Below are 17,307 nucleotides of genomic sequence, written 5' to 3' on the forward strand. Positions count from 1 at the left end.
TTTTATGTTAAGATATTATAACTTCATACTGAGATTTTATTACTGGCTGTGAGTAACTTAATGCTTGAAAGCAGAATTTCCAGAAATATAAAACTGCTTGATCAACACTGAAAAGTACACAACTGCTCTGAAGTCAGAATTTCTTTGTATCTGGACAAACAAACTTTTCTGGATTCATGACTTTTAAGATCACTGTGAGTTCTTTGAGATATTTTTTTTACTTGTTTTAAAAAGCTTGATAAGTGAAATTTTCCTAATCTCTTGGCAGATAATTTTGCTTATTTTAGATAGTCTTTCCCCCATTTTACTGTTTGTTTTTTCTTGTTTTTGAGAGCTGATTTTCTGCAGTGTATTAACTGCAGGTGAAGACTCTCTGCACCTTAAAAAGGCATTAAAGCTAAATCTTAACCTGTGTTCGTATCTTCGGCTGATGGACCAAACATGCCTGTATTCAGACTGCCACCCCTGCACACAGTAACATAAGAATCTGCATCTGATCATGTTGGTCTTCCGTCATCTCCCTCCAGGCAGCTGAATCTAAACCTCCTTCTAAGCCTGTCAAGAAAGAGAACAAGAAAGAGAAGAAAGAAATGTCTCTGCTGGACCTCGACGACTGTGAGTATTTTCGACTCTGTGAGCTTTCTGCTTTGAGAGAGAACATGAAAGTAATGACGCTCACCTCAGTCAAGCAGTCAGTGGACAAGGACGTTTGCAAACCGTGTGATTATTGCTGAAAGTCACAGTCACCAGCTCTTCTGCTAATCAGGGAGCTGTAAAACAAACCTGACTCTCTGACGAATGCTTCTCACACTCTCGCCTGTTTCCCCCAGTTGAACCTGCTCCTTCTCCTCAAGTCACACCCGTCAACACCTTCCTGTCCAACAGCCTCGTGACCGACCTCGAGGGACTGTCTTTGTCTGACGCTGTTCTCTCTCCGGCTGTGAGTACCTCACATCTCTCGTCTGCCTGCCTCGTATCATCACCCTATTAGGCAAATTCACAGAAAAGGGTTTGCAGCATACAGCAGTGCTGAGTTCTGCATCCTCGCTGCTGCACTGCCTCCCCCCACCTCCACAGGCCTCCTCCTCTATCAGCATTTCATTTTATTTTGAATGCTTTAATGTTGGTTAAATGTTTCTCCGTGTATGATGTCAGATTTGTTCCAGAGCAGAGTCACAATATCAGAATAAAGTACAAAATTGCTGCAATAAATGGTTGAAACGTTGATTTGAGATGTGAGCTGAAAGGTGGCAGTTATTAAAGTCAAAATGTCAGAACTCAGCAGGACGAGATCCTCGTCTCATCTGGATCGACCAGATAAGACTTGGTCCAAATTATACCCCTGAACCCTCACCCCCATTCTCCAGGTCACTGTAGTGGTGAAGTGGTGAATAACTCAGACCCTTTCTGGGAAATAAGTGACAGAAACAGGCCAGTTAATGCATCTGGTCCTCTGCCTGCAGACCATCGCTCCCTCCAGCGCTCTGAAGAGCTACGAGCTGCTGCACCGGATCACAGGGGAGGGTCTGTCGGTGGAGTACTGCTTCAGCCGGCAGCCGTTCAGCCCCGATGCTAACATGGTGGCGGTGCAGATGCAGTTCACCAACAACGCCACCTCCGACACCAAGAACCTGCACATGGAGGACGTGAAGCTCCAGTCTGGGATGAGGGTCAAAGACTTTTCTGAGATTGGTGAGTGACGGGGACTGATGGGGACTGGCTAATGTTGTGTCCCAGTTCCCAGCTACATGCTAATGTAGTTTATTTTTGTGCAGGACTTTTGTGCAAAAGTTCACAGTATTAAGTTTTAAGAATATTTGCAGTGTGCAAGATAGAGACCTCGAGGTGTGCATTTATGTAATGCATTGATTGTGTGTGCAGACTTAACGTTAATGTAAAGTTTTTAGAATCCATACTCATTTTTTAGAGTGGACTTTCTGTCACAGCACATATTCAGAACCATCTCAGAGAGCGAGTATGTCTGTATATTTTTCAGCGAATCAAACGAAACACACCACACGTGAAGCAAACTCAGATCACAGAGTTGCTGACTGTCGAGGTCTTTTTGTTCTGGTGTGTCGACAGAGCTGCTGCCGGCAGGTGAGACGGCCACAGCTGTGATGGGCATCGACTTCTGCGACTCGACACAGGCGGCCAACTTCCAGCTGTGGTGAGTTGGATTCTGCGTTTCACACCCTGCAGTCTTTTCGTAGAAAGACTGTGTGGAAACGGAAACAGAGCTGATGCTGTAATGAATCAGAAATATGCTGAGTTTTGGAATTATGCTCACTTTTTCCTGCGTGCGTCTGCAGGCCGAGTCAAACGTTGTTTTAAACTCACAGCCGTGGTATCTCGGTTTAGATCACATAAGTTCAGCAAGTCAGTTCAGAAAAGTGATAATAACGTCTAAAACTGTTTTTAACGTCTCTCCATTTTCAGCACTCACACCAGGAAATTCTTCGTGTCAATTCAGCCGCCGGTCGGCGAACTGATGAGGCCGGTCTTCCTGACAGAGAACGAGTTTAAGAAGGAGCAAGGTACGTGCCAAAAGGAAATTGAATACTTCTGTGAAGGAATATAGAATCTAAAAATGCCATAACCTTAAAACAAGTCTATAAAACCGGGAAAGTGGAGTTAGCTATGACTGTGTGTGCACTGTGTGGAGGCGGACACACAAGTCATTTGTCATTATTTTTTCTCACTATTTTGTAAAAGAGCAGCATTTTTATTATTCCTTTAGAAATCTCTTCACATGTGATTTTTCTGAGATCGTATTCACGTGTACATCTGCTGTCATGTGCTGTCTCTCTGGATGTTTTCACATTAACTAACAGCATCAGTGTTGGATCCTGTAAATATGTGTTCTTGTGTCGTGGTTTGTTCCAGTAAATCAGACTTTTGTCAGCTGTGAACAGTCATTCCAGAAAGAGAAAAAACCTGCTGCACCGTTATTGATCAAAGACACTCTGATGTGCACATGCAGCAACTGAATATAAATCAGACCCACTGATTAAATGATTGCAGTGTTAAAAACTGTGCTCAAAAATGTACATTTCATTCACAGCAGGAGAGAACCGTCAGCACCACTTTCATCTTTTCTCCTCATCAGCATTTATTTTAAGATTTTGTCCGTCTGATAAAATCCGTGGACACATTTTATGTCCGTTTAATGTACCTTGAAATAAATGCAACTCCTGTAATTAGACAGTGACATCACTCACAGCTCATTTTTGAAGTACTGTTTGATTTGTGTTCTGTTATCAGTGTAGACAGTTACAGTACGTAGTCACATGAGTAACCACAGTGTTGCATGACGTTTCTTTCAATGGGAAGCTTTGATCACCTTTCAGACTGTTTGCTGCACAATCGTTTCATCAGTGCAGGAACTGAGGGTCCGTCTCAACACCAACGCCTCCAGTATTCACCAGTCGTCCACTGGTGTGAGATATTTCCAGTAGTCAACACGGTGCTGGACTGCCTGTTAAGACCTCAGGTGTTTTAAGTATGGAACACGCTTCATCAGTGATGCTCAGGCCCCCCTTGTGGTTCAGTGGAGCTTAGATCTTTCATTTAATTTCCACATGATGAACAAGTAAATATGTAAGTAAATATGCAGTATTACGGTTACAACAAAAACACACATTGAGGAGCTCAGAGGAGTAATGTGATATAATCGAGTTTCCAAAAGCATGTAGCTCGACAGTATGTGAAAGAGAGCAAGGATCATAAGTTTCTCATATGTCAAGTTTCCGTTGACAATAATGATGTGAGATATACAATATAAGTCTTATCACTACTATCAAGAAGGACATGTTTTTTCTATGAGGTGCTAACATCTGTGGAGGGCCTGTTTAAACATAGTTTGGACATAAATAACCTTCAGGCTGAGTCCATCCTCAGTGTGTGGCTCAAGGGAACCGTGTTGGTGCATTTTGGGACTTGTCTAATACCTGGCGATGCGTGAACGTGGACTGAAGCGCTCGAGGCTGCAGGTGCGGGTATTGGGACGGATCCTCTGTGGCCATTTTAAATACACCAAAATACACCAGCCAGAGTTTGGTAGAGCAGCTACAGACGGCAGTTAGCAGCATGTTTGTGTTGTTTGGTGTTCATTTCCCATCCTGACTAACACTGAGAGAGTTTTGAGCTCTAACAAACCCAGAGTGACTCTTTCAACATGTTGTCATATCCACGGTTCCTCCCTCTTCATACTGTCCCCCGTAGAGAAGCTATTACAGAATCTAGGTAAGTTGGCTTTGATAGATTTGTTTCTCCCAGCCATCTGTGTGCCCACCTGCCTTTTAGCCAACCTCACACAAACCCCTCCACTGCCCTCCTCCTGTGCCTCCTGCTGACTCCCCCTCCTCCCCTCCTGCCTTGGTAATCGACACTTAACTGCACCTCCGGGGTCTGTAGCTGCAGACAGACTCACCTGTACTAACCTGCATCTTATAAAGGCCGCTCACACTCTGCTACGCCAGGAATGACTGGAAATGCTCATCCACTGATCCCGATTCACTCTCGGAGCACCGTGCGAACAGAGCGTTTGAACATCCGGCTCGGAGCCGCCCTCGATCACGTGCACCATCGCTCATGTTTCTGTTAGCGCAGCTTTCACACTGCTGATAACCACTGACCATGTCGGGACTCTGAGGTGTTGCAGCTTCACACTGTATTTGTTTTCTGAACGGTTTGTTGCACATTCGACCCTGATAAGCTGATTGTTTTTGTGATTTGCAGGTCAAGAGATGTGTGGATGAGTAAGAGCTTTTTCCAATGACTATATTTCAGCGTGAAACTAACAATTATTTTCATCAGCAATTCCACCGCTGATTGTTTTTGATTCACTGATTTTTCATTCAGTCCAGCCTTTGTTGCTCCGTCTGATTGTAGCCAGTTGTCACAGGTTGAAAGCTTTTCTGTCCTGTTAAAGGGTTTACTGAGAGCTTTTCCTTCCCCAAATCAAGTCCAAATAAAGCCAGTTGAGGCAAATTTCTCATTTGTGATGATGTGCTATACAAAGAAAACTGGACTTGAGATAAACTTTACTTGAGCCTGTATGTGTAAATTTATACAGTAATTCACTGACAAAAAAGCCGACATTCCCTGTTAATTCATAGAATCAATCACTTCCTGACCCCTCAGATTTACCATGTGAAGGGTCCCGACCCCCCTAAGCTAGAAACCACTGGTTTATTCTATGAGACGTGAGAACATTGTGATCATTTTAGGATATAAAGCATCAAATTCTCAGATTCAAGAAGCTGGAACCAGTAAATGTTAGACATTTTTGCTTTCTGTAGGACTTGAATGACTAGTCAGTGAATCAAATTACTGTTGATGAAGTTTCTGTCAAGTGACTAATTGTTTCTGCTCTACTTGCTTCACAAAATATAGTCATTCATTAAAGGCTCAGTAAATACGCAGGTTTGAAACCAGATGCACGAGAGATGAGGTAAAAGTTCACAAACAGGCAGATTGAAGCAGGCAAACGTAGAAGAACGGATAAGTCTGATGGTCGGACAGATCAAACAAAAGGCTGGAAAGTTAAATTACGCACAGCAAACAATCTGGCAATGAACAAGTTTCCTGGCTGCCATATATCCTGCAGGGCTGATGAGGGGAAGTGGGAACAGGTGAGCAGGTGGGTGGAGAAACGGGGTTACTGCAGGGCAGGTGGGAGCGGCTCTGAAGCAACAGGAGACGTGTGACAACATCTCAACGTCTGTTCACCTGCAAATCTCCAAAATTAATTCTTAGCAGCATTTTAAATGAGTGCTAATTATTACAGAGAAAAACTGCTTTGGTGCAAAATTTCTCACTTTCAAGCTACAGTGAAGTTGAATTGACCCAAAGATCTGACTCACTCCTCTGCTGTGTTCAGTGGGAAGCATCAGCTCATTCCAGTTTAGGTTTCAGTGGCATCAATCTCTGTAGTGTTAGCCGTCTATACAGTATCTGTATGTAATACTGTATGTGTCTGTAGCTGGTAGATATCCTGAAAAATAATAGATTTTTACTTTATAAAACAGCACATTGATACTGTGCAAGCAGCAGCAGCCTGGTATGTATTCATGAGTTATTAATAACTGCTTTGCATTGGATGCTACTGGGAGAGAGGAACAGCTAACTGTAGAGCTTCCCAGTCTGACCAGTGCTCCGCTCACTCCCCCACAGGTCAGCTGATGGGCATGAACGAGATCACGGAGAAGCTAACCCTGGACGTGAAGTGCCGGAACGAGCACGCCATCGTCCAGAGAGTGACCGCTGCCGCCAACCTCAGCAGAGTCCCCTGTGGTTCAGATAAAGAGTGCAGGTGAGGGGGTGAGAGTAGATATCAGCAGCCACATCTTAACTCTGGATGATGGTCCAGAAAGTGTCCTGAGTGCTGTCGGTGAGGAAAAAGATGCTTCGTCCCTTCACGTTTTGTTCAGATTTGACCCTGTTTGTACTCACACCATCAGGTCAAAGCTTCAGTCAGTGAAGCTGGTTCGTGTAATGTATTTTAAAGGGTGGGGGAGCATGAAACGTACTACCAGTCTTAACTCGCTCGAGCTGTAATTATAGTGCCCCCATCTGGCTAATCTCTGCAGTGGCTTCAGACGTCGCAAAACACACAAAGGCAAAATTTATCATCTTTGCTAAAACTTCACCAGTGGTATCATTTTGAAAGCGACCACTTAATGAAAAATGTTCTGAACACAAGGACGAGGGCTGAGCGACGAAGTACTGGAGGGATGAGGGTCGAGGGATGGAAGGAAGGCAGGATGTAGGGGTGAGGGAGGAAGGGATGAGGGGATGAAGGGGGGAGATCTTACAGGGTACACAGGTGATGTACATAAACACATACTGTATACTGTGATAGTTTAAAAGCTTGTTGACAGCAGGAGAATAAATAAATATATTCTCTGTGTGTACTGCAGTGCATGTGCTGCAGTATTTAAGTGTGGATGCTGATTTGTTTCCAGCATCGTGTGTGTGTATGTGTGTGTGTGTGTGTGGGGGGGGGTTCAAAGGACCCCCGGTCAGGTCATGAAACCTGCTGACTGACGCCTGTTTATCCCTCCTTTATTTCTGCGGCTTCATCTTTACTTCCGATCTTTGCTGCTTTGACCTCAGTCCTCCTGTCCCTCCTCCTGATCGCCCTGTCCACAGGTTCGCAGGCAGGACGGTGACCAGCGGCAGCTTGGTGTTGGTCACTGTGGCCACCAAAGAGGAAGGAGCCGCCCAGCTGACGGTCAACTGTGAGAAGATGGTGATTGGCACCATGCTGGTGAAGGACATCCTCCTGGCGCTGACGCAGTGACGCGTGCCGGCGCTCGGCCTTCTCGCCCCCTCACACCGACACGCCTCTCACATATCGTCCGAGACACATCACACGTGTAGCATCTCCTCCGTTCTCCTGCAAGCAGTGAGGAAGTTTCCAGAATGTTTAATTCCAGTTTGTTGTGTGGTTCAAAAGCCCTCTACTTTTAGAAATTACTCCCAAATCCACCGAATGTCACAGCTGTTTGTGATATTTTTGACAATCAGACATGACTGATGCCGAACCTGATATGAAAGAGACGCCTGATGGTCGAACGTTTCGAAACACAGAATCAGTGAACCTGACGTTGGGAAGTTTTTCATCAAAACAAATGAGGTCTTTCTCTAACACTGTCATGAGAAAATAAATCTAAAACGATCCCGTTTCACTCAGAATAGTAGTATTTTTCTGCTAGACTAAGGTGTCCAATTAGGTAACCCTTATTCTTTGACGAGTGGACGCACAAATCTTTAAATTATTTGCTTGTTAGTTATTAGCTCTTAGACTATTTTAAGATGTAGATACTATAAGATAGATTATGTACTGTAGGTGTAAACTCCCCCAAAACACGTCACCGCTGAAAACAGATCAGTCAAATCAACTCTCGCCCGGTTATTTAAACATTGTTCATGACTTGAATGTAGCACGAAGGCTCGACTGAGACAACAACTACCTACAACTGTTTTGGCACAATAATCAGTCAATAACTCAGCTCTCTCGGGAATAAAGAAGGATTTTCATCTCAAATTCTGCAATTTTAGCGTTTGCCTAGCTGTCATTGCACATGTCCATTACAATAAGTGGGGCATTTCTAAAAAAACTGAAGATGTATAAATGTTATTGTACGTATTGCAACATGTAATACAGTATATGTAAGGTATGGTGTGTGTGTGTGTGTGTGTGTGTGTGTGTGAGAGAGGACTGTGAATATTGATCTGGCAAACATCAGCTGTTTTCAAAATGACACTTGACTTGAAGTCATCATGAAGCACATTATGATCAATGAGAAGATATCATTATTATCCATAAAATGACAGAAAATGTCAGTTCCCATCAGTTTCTTCTGTAAAACCCAAAGATTTCTTTATTTAAAAACACAGAAAATTAAGAAAACCAGCAACTATTTAGATTTTTCAAAAACTGATTAGCAAAATATCTGCTGATTAATTTTCTGTTGATCAATGAATCATTTTACCAAATCCATGATAGAAACTTTGCCCTAACAACAACCTTTAATGGATTTTAAATAAATAATTCAACATTCTGGCTAGCTTATTAGCTTTGTTGTTGGTTGTTAGCTATGTAAGAAGACTGATACCACTCATCACGAGAGGGTTAGCTTAGCTTAGCTAGCCTGGATCTGTCCAATGGTAACAAGAGAACACAATTAGTTGTTTTTACACTTTGTTTATTGTACAGGTTAAACAGACAAGACATCAGGTGTTAATTGGTGAGCTGTGCTGCTAGCGTTAGTGCTAATAGGCAGATTTTGTTACTTTTGGACAGGACCAGGCTAGCTGTGTCCCTGTTTCCAGTCTTTGTGTTAAGCTAACGGCATGCTAGCTTTAGCTAACTTGCTTATTCACAACACAAACTCATGAGTGAGGTCTTCTCTGTTAATTTACGGCAAGGCAGCAAAGACGTGTATTAACCCAGAAAGTCTTAACTTTTCAAGTTTAAAACGCAGCTTTCAATGCTAACACACCCACCATAGACATGCTCACCGCTAACATTCACTGCTAAACAAATGTTCACTCTAATTTATGAGAATAATACGTATAGATTAGAATTGAAATAGTGCTTCTGGTAATGTCAAACAGGTCAGTGTTACCTTCATTTTTTCTGTCAGGCGACGCTGCTTTCATGCCTTTTATTTTGATTTCAGGTCAGAGGTCATGTGGCCTCTGTGCAGCTGCACGTTTCTTATCTTAAACACTTTATCAATGTATTTATTTATTTATGTTTTCTTTGCTGTGTTTTACCAAAGGAGTACAGCCACACTTCTTTTCCTTCCTTGTCGTAGAAAACCGAGCAGCAGTGGACGGTTTCATTTTGGCCTTTTTGTACCTGTTGCGTTGTTTACTGTTGAACCACTCACACCTGAAATTTCCGGTCGCTGCAGCAGTCATGATGAAGAATGTAGAGAGTGAGAAATTCTACATTTAACGTAAAAAAAAGGGTTTCTTTCACAGAAGCAGTTGCTCTGAATCATAATTCATGTCTGGCAATTTGTTTTATCTGCATCTGCTTTCAAATATCCAAAGTACGGTTTATCGAACTCTGTGTGTGGTTGTGAAATGTGATCCTGAAGTATTACAAGTTTATTTATTATACAAATAAAAGCTACAAATACATTGTTGTGTCGTCTGTTGTGACCTGACAAGCAGTGAAAGAGCTGCTGTTCAGTCTCAAACTGTCAGTAATTATTGAGGAGAGCTCAAAAGACTGTTTGAATAATGAAGGAGAAAAGAGGAAGTTAGAAACAGCCTGCTGGATTTCCTCAAACCATAAAATGTGTCTGTTCCACCACGATGTGGCCGCTCTGTAGTAAAATATTTTCCTGAACACTTCCTTGAAAATGTCACAACATTTCAGGGACGTCCTCATTTCGGTGCCTTCAACAGTGGTGGAAAATAAAGTTCATTTACTCAAGTACTTCGGAGAAACTTCACAGTATTTCCATTTTTTATTCTTCAACTTTACTACATTTCAGAGGCAAATATTGTACTTTTTACTACATTTGACAGCTGTGATTGTTTCTCAGATTCAGATTTCACATAAAACACATAAGAAGCTCATAAAATACATTAAACCAGTGTTTTCTAAAATAGTTCAGCTGTTTATAGAGTTTTCAGTTTATGTACGAGTACTTTTGACTTTTAGTTCCATTTTGCTGATTGTTTTGCTTAATTTGCTTTTATTTAAGTATGTTTTGAATGCAGGACTTTTACTCGTGGTGAAGTCTTTCTGTACTGTTGCATCGGTACTTGTACTAAAGGAACTCAGCTGTGTGAGATCGCAGGTGATATCACACCAAAACACACACAGCTGAGAGCTAACAAAGTAGTGTTTATTTAAAAAAAAACAAAAACAATGTGGTCACAAAGAGGTTTCAGAGGTGATCAGTACCTGATCTGGTCCTTTGACAATGATCGTCATCTGAAATGAACAAGCTTTGGTCTTCCACAGGAATGAAGTGAACTGCTGTGGTCCAGGTAGTGCAGGAAAGACAGTTTGGGTTCAGACTGATACACTTTCACGGTGAAAATGATCCCGAGTTGCATAAATGTAAACCTTAGAGTTTAAGAAAGGCCACTAATGATTTTCCTTATTTGAGAGCAGACATTCATGAGTATATTCAAAGCAGTGCGGGTCAGTAAAGTGAAATGACAGTAAACATGCTGAGGGAACGACGTGGAATGTGTTTTTGACTGACAGGACCCAAAACTCAATCAGACGGAAAAGGTCTGAAACATCCTTCAAGAGCCTTCTGTGTTGAAAGTGACATAAACAGGCACATTTTCATAAATGATGCCCAAAGCAGCTGATTGTACTCCAGACACTCATTATCACGTAACACGTTTATGATTTGGAAGATAAGATTTTTGGAGTGTTTAGACACAAACTTTTTAAAAGGCGTCCTTGACAGTTTGGTACAAATGCATTACTTTTTCTTCTTGCTCACTTTCCTGAATAATAATTCGTGGAAGGTGCAGATAGCCCTCTGCATTTTGACAAGTTTTCTTATTGTTGGCATTTAAATGAGGCACCATGAAAAGGCACAGAGAGACGACAGAAGGCACCGGATTGAAAACTCCTCCGGGAGCAGAAACAGGAGATATGAAGGCAGCGATCCTCCAGTCTGCCTCCGGGAGGACGTCTGCTTTAAAACAGCGTCTGAGCGTTCAGGTGAGCTCAGTCTGCCTGGTTTGTGGAAGCAGAGGAGCCACCAGTCCTGCGGTCAGCAGCAGAGCCGAGACCAGCAGGACCGGCACGGCGCAGTTTGTGTCCACCAACTTCCCGAAGACGACGTTCGCCATGATCGCCGCCACTCGGCCCACGCCGGTGAAGAAGCCGAGGGAAGAGGACCTGAAAGAAGAGGAGAAACACCGGACATGTGAGCAGCTGAGGGACGAAAACAGAGCATCTGTCCACTGATAAAAACCAGTCATATAAACCTTCTACATGTGCCTGCCTACTTACTGTTAGGTCGCGTCTCCTGTTAAGAATCCAGGTTGACAGAACTCTAAGCCGCCACATTTTAAACTCTGCTGAACTTGAGCTGAGCTTTAAGAAACTTTACCGCAGCTGTGTCGGGTAGAGCTCCGTTCCCACCACGTCCAGGGCGTTCCAGGTGATCACCGACACGCCGCTGAAGACACACGACAGGATCAGGCTCTGGACTTTGGTCTGGACCACGTAGATGAGGAAGATGCTCAGGCTCGACACCAGCAGGCTGAAGGCTGGAGACGCAACAAAGAGGTGAGACATCACTGCGGGACTGAAGGTGTAAGAGCAACAACTGAAGTAAAACAGTTTTCTAGAGGTCAGACTCACAGAGCAGAGCTTTCCCTCCGGTGCTGTCCATCATCAGGATGGTGAAGATGTTTCCTGGTAGGTTTGATGCGGCGATGATGAAGCCCTCCATATAGACTGTGAGGTGAGAGACAAACACAGTAAGAGGAAACATCCACTCAGCCATTTTCTGTACCAGCTTATCCTGTGCAGGGTCACAGGGGGGCTGGAGCGTATCCCAGCAGCCTCCAGTTCACCGGAGCATCATGTTTCTGAGGCAAGATAAAGCGTTTGCTGACGGGAGGAAGGAGAAAGCCGACAGCGGCATGAGTTCTTTGTCCACCTGGATACACACCTGCTGTCTTGACGGGGTAGCAGCTCTGGTTGTGGAGCGGAGACGGCAGGGACACGTTGGCACAGGGCGAGCCGCCTTCCTCCATTCTCTCAAACAGCTCCGGGAACCACATCCACAGGCCGTAGTACCTGCACACAGATTTCAGTATGTGGATTCAAATAAAGGCTACAGACCAGACGAGTCACATCAAACATGAGCCCTGAGCTCGTGCACAATCCTGACGACAGAAGCTTTAAGTGTGTGTGTGTGTGATGGGATTTCTCACCCGAAGGAGATGCAGTAGAAGATGATGAGCAGGATGAAGCTCCTGGACTTCAGTGGACCTTTAAACATCTGTTTAATGGGCACCACGGCCTGCAAGTCAAACCACAGACAGTGTGAAGAATGTGCCAATTTGCTTCTTTTCTCTGTTTTAAATGATATTAATCTGAATATCTTTGGCTTTCTATTGGTTCTTAGAACAAAACAGCACATTTGAAGACTTTGATTCAACATCATAACGAACATATTTTACCATTTACTGGCATTTTACAGAAAGAAAAGCTATGAATTGATGTAAATAAAGCAGCTGAAGCCCAGGTCCAGGTGGTGTTACAGCATTGAGAAACAGGTTTAACAGAAGCCCAGCAGAACGGTCTTGTGAACCAAAACCCTTCAGGTCTACGGATGTGAAGTCAGGCAGCTTCAATATACACAGCAGAATCTGAAAAACGTGTCCAACTCTTCCCCGTTGACGTCCAATCAAGGTTTGTGACATTTACCTTTTTCAGGATACGGACAAGTCTGCCTCTGCGAGATCCCCGAGTTCTGGTCTCCTGCACATCGTTTCTTTTCTGGGAGCTGACACACAACCTAATTTCCTTCAAAAGAGTTTAAGATGAGCGTCGTTACACTGTCAGATTATTATACTGCAGAATGAAGGAAGGAAGTGTTTAGAGAACCTGAAACCACATGCAAATAATGTACACGTTCATTACAAATATCACTTCCCTTTTTGTTTCACCTGCTGCAGTCTCTGTCTCCTTCATGGTCTGTATCATGTCAGGTGTGTCTTTGCAGCTGATTGGCTCTCTTGTGTTTCCTGAGTCCAGTAACTGTTTATTTGTTGTTGTATTTACATCTTTACTGTACAACACATCTGTGGACTTTATCACTTTCACCACTGCACTCCTGCGTTACATCACCGTCTAATCAAACACGTTAAATCTGTACTGAGGCTGTTCCAAATGTCTCATTTTTACTTTTGTTTTTTATTCAAAGCTTCTTTCTGAATGAAGCTTCATATAAGGTGTGTGTGTTTTGATGGTAAAGAAGAAGAAGAAGCTGAATCTTCTGATCTGTTGAATGTTGATAAAGATTTCTAATGTGACTATTATGAGTGAAGCCTTGAACCCTTCAGTGTTAGTTCGTACCGGGAAATCCTTTCCTTTTCCCCACGTGTTCAGCTCGAACATCACTCTGAAGACGTGGATGGCCTCTTTCTCCCGGGCAGCCTGGGAAACACAGGACAAACGTCTCAAAACCAGCTCAGAAGGAAAACGCAGCCTGCAAACACAAGCACTCGTCTGGCCTTTAAATACCTCCATGAGGAACTTGGGGCTTTCTGGCATGAGCAGCCTGAAGAGGAGGGCCGACGTGAGGCTGGGAACGGAGCAGAGCACCACAAACAGTCTCCAGCTCTGAAAGTCCAGCCATCCCAGAGAAAAATGTGCCCACGTTCGAGGAATCACCAACCAGGCCAGACCTGCAGACAGGAACACACAGACGGTCCTCAAAACTGAACTCATGAGGAAACATCGTCTTATTTTGATAGGGCCTGCAAAGGAAGTTCATGCTTTCACCTCAGAGGTTGTAAATCTACATCTTTGCAGCTCAGGGATTGTCCAACAGATGATTATCATTTTTCAGTGACAGACACTGAATGCCAATTGCGACTGTGTGAAGGGAGAAAAATGTATATTTAACTGGCCTTGTGGTTTATATGTATACCACAGCCTGTACTTCCTGCCTGTATCTCCACTATCACCATCAAATAAAGACAGAATGCAAATAGCTAGCTCTAACATGCACAGTAACACACACTGAATGTTAGCATGTGATTGAGTCTTTCACACACCAGGAGTGGCACCTTTGTGTTTTCATCCTGCAGCACTGATACTGTTGTATTTATGGGAGTCATGCATCTTCCCACCTGCAGCCAGGATGTTTCCTGCCATCCAGAAGGTGGCCAGAGCGCTGATCATCGCCCCTCTCCTCAGACGGGGCATGAACTCCGAGAAGTAGGAGAAGATAACAGGAATCGACCCGCCGACCCTGCAGAAGAGGAAGGAAACAGATTTAATTCTTGTGCTGCCGCGTCTGTTTACTCAGAGGAAGAAATCACCGGGGGTTGAAGTGAGGGCACTGAGAGTGAAGGTCAAAACAGGCCATGATGATTTGTCTGACTGGTATTTTGGATATTACTAAAGTGATTTAAACTGTTTCTGTGATTGAATTTGCAAAAATGACCTTTATGAAGCAACATCTAGATGATGTGGGGATAAACACACTTAATCCATCATGTGGCTAAATGACTACAGGGAATCAAAAATATAAAAATATGCAAATCATGTGCACACCCGATGCCGCTGATGAACCTCAGCAGCAGGAAGAGCCAGAACCACGGAGCCACGCTGGCCAGGCCTCCAAACACCCCGTTGACGGTGAGGGACACAACCAAGACCCTGCGTCGGCCCTTCTGGTCGGCCATGTAGCCCCACATGTAGCCGCCCACCATCATTCCTGGAAAACAGGAACATGATGGTAACAAGACAATAACACCCTCATTTGTTTTTTTAAAACACACACTGACGCTCTGTCCTTTTATGGTAAACACTATACAAGCTTCACTTCAGCATGTTAGCGTAGCAACATTAGCATTTAGCCCTAACAGAGCCACCAGCATGGCTGCTCAGTCATGTTATTTTCCTTTTGTGTTGATGTTGGACTGGATGGTTCAGACTCATTTAAAGCTCATGTTCTGTGTTAAGATCCCAGTTCAAGGCGACAGGCCAGAGCTCAGGTATGATAAACGCTTTGTCAAACAATTGTGATTCACCGAGGAAAATGCTGGCAGTCAGCAGGCCCATGTCCGAGGAGCTCAGCAGCAGATCGCAGCGCGCTGTCGGCAGGAGAAACGACACGCAGAGAATCTCCACGGCGTCGCTGGCATTGGCCCAACCGCACACCACCAACAGCAGCCAGTGGAACAAACCAAAACCTGAGAGCAGGAGCAGAACAAACAGAGACAGAAGTCATCTGTTAAAGAAACAAGTCACGTCTTTGTTGGTCTGTTTTGGATGCACTCAAATGTAATAGAGCCCAGCTGCTCCGCGCTGTGGTCAACACACACAGCCAGGAGTGGAATTCTTAGTTATAATATTCTGTGCTTGTGGATGATGCGTTTTTCATCTGAACCAGCTATTTTGGGTTTTACAAGACCATGAGTAGAATATTCTGCGTAGCTTTACATTGGAGGATTTACCAGTTTGTTTTCCCAATAACCAAAAATTACACCCAAAAGCAGCAAAACCATCAAACGTACCTGCTTGCTCCACCGCCTCCTCGTATGTCAGTCTTCTCTGTGGCCCCACACCAGAATCTCGTATGACGTTTGAAGCCCTCCGGTCAAAAATTACTTCACCTGAAAAGCAGCAAGAACGTGTTTTAAAGTCCAAAATCTTCAGACTTTAATTTGGCTGTTACATATCAAGCCAATCAAGCTTGATCAGCGATTTAGCCGATTGATCGATTATCAGAATCGTGGCTGGTTATCTTCTGTCAATGTACTACTCGATTCAAAGCTTAAAATGGGAGCTCAAAAGGGAACAAGGCACCAACGCCCACTTTTGGCCCCGGGGCCCCCTGACATGCTCCGAGCAAGTATTCAGTTCATTTCTTAAGTAAACATACAGATACAACAATGTAAAATACTTCATCACAAGTGAAGCCCTGCATTCAAAAACTTTCAAAGTAACAGAACACGAGTATTATCTGCAAAATGTGCTTAAAGTATCAGAGGTACAAGTACTCATTGTGTAGTAAATAATCCCCTGTGACTGATAAATTATTATATATGACTGAAGAGTGGAACTAGTTTGAAGTACTTTATTTGTGTTAAAAAAAATACCGGTTTAATCTTCAGCAATGCATTGACTTTCTAAGCTTATTCTGTGTTTCTGGAAACCCTGAAACTGAAAAGTAACTGCAGCCGTCAGATAAAAGCATCCTACACATTTCCCTCTGAAATGCAGTGACGGAGAAGTACCATAAAGTGAAAATACTCAAGTACCAGTACCTCAAAACTGTGCATAAGCACAGTAGTTGAGTAAAAGTACGTTATTACGTCCCACCAGTGCCCGGAACTGATGCGTGGAGGAATGTGTTGTCATGCATTACAAATCATGTCCTGGTAGCCTTGAGATGTGGCTTCCTGGATCACATACCAGGAATAAATCTGCTTTTTCAGGCCTTTAAGCGAATAAAATAAACTATATCTTACAGGTAAATACAGGTGAGAACACCTGGCGTGTATTTTGTAGCTCTCTCTCTCTGTGTTTAGCAAATTAAACACGACTTAAACAGCAGTTACTGATGAAGTGATGGAGCTGCACGGCTCTTACCTTCATCTGAGTCCAGCTCGTCCGGCACCAGGCAGTCACCGGTGAGAAGGGGCTCTCGCGCCTCCGTGTCTCCGGTACGCACGTGACGAGACATCCCCCCAAAATCGGACGTCTCTAATATGGGCGCTGAGCTGTGGCCAAGACTAGCTACTCCACTGTACCCCTGTTCGGGTCCACATCACTACTTCAGGCGCTGCATCTGTCTCATGACGGCTAGCTAACGCTGAAGCTAACCTGACAAGGAGGACCAGGAAGTAAAAAGTCAGCGGCGGTTTTCACGTCCTGAGCGTCTCCCCCAGTCAGTCAGTCCGTTTGGGTTGAGTTGTTTGGGGTGAACCACCACAGTGTGTCGCGGTGCTTTAGCCTTACATGAGCGGAGGTAACGTTAGCGGCTAAAGGGGAAAGGTCTGTCCGTGTGCGCGGTGCGAGCAGTGGGGTGCAGTTGACGTTGCCTCCCCGTGTGTTTTAAA

At 43.9% G+C, this 17,307-nt stretch overlaps 2 protein-coding genes across 10 annotated transcripts in view; one reads left to right on the top strand and one right to left on the bottom strand.

Moving 5' to 3' along the window:
- The window catches only part of ap3b2 (adaptor related protein complex 3 subunit beta 2), a 37,777-nt gene extending 28,117 nt beyond the window's left edge, over nt 1-9,660 (top strand). For all 9 annotated transcript variants that reach the window (XM_076732994.1, XM_076732996.1, XM_076732995.1 and 6 more), the window contains 7 exons: nt 528-615; nt 831-940; nt 1,464-1,692; nt 2,086-2,170; nt 2,440-2,537; nt 6,178-6,316; nt 7,156-9,660. In XM_076732994.1, the coding sequence (XP_076589109.1) occupies nt 528-615; nt 831-940; nt 1,464-1,692; nt 2,086-2,170; nt 2,440-2,537; nt 6,178-6,316; nt 7,156-7,306 (900 nt within the window). In that variant the 3' untranslated portion in view covers nt 7,307-9,660. The remainder of the gene's footprint in view (nt 1-527; nt 616-830; nt 941-1,463; nt 1,693-2,085; nt 2,171-2,439; nt 2,538-6,177; nt 6,317-7,155) is intronic.
- A 300-nt stretch (nt 9,661-9,960) lies between these two features.
- Nucleotides 9,961-17,295, bottom strand: sv2 (synaptic vesicle glycoprotein 2). Its single transcript, XM_076732999.1, has 13 exons — nt 16,838-17,295; nt 15,760-15,858; nt 15,274-15,435; nt 14,795-14,957; nt 14,368-14,489; nt 13,757-13,920; nt 13,589-13,669; nt 12,938-13,036; nt 12,442-12,530; nt 12,177-12,304; nt 11,864-11,959; nt 11,610-11,769; nt 9,961-11,395 (listed from the first exon to the last, which is right to left on the bottom strand). Exons 1-13 carry the CDS (start codon nt 16,929-16,931, stop codon nt 11,212-11,214), a joined length of 1,641 nt encoding a protein of 546 aa, XP_076589114.1. The 5' UTR covers nt 16,932-17,295; the 3' UTR covers nt 9,961-11,211.
- Nucleotides 17,296-17,307: the final 12 nt, after the last annotated feature.

Source organism: Chaetodon auriga, chromosome 6 (genome assembly GCF_051107435.1).
Source record: "Chaetodon auriga isolate fChaAug3 chromosome 6, fChaAug3.hap1, whole genome shotgun sequence".
Lineage (NCBI taxonomy): Eukaryota > Metazoa > Chordata > Actinopteri > Chaetodontiformes > Chaetodontidae > Chaetodon > Chaetodon auriga.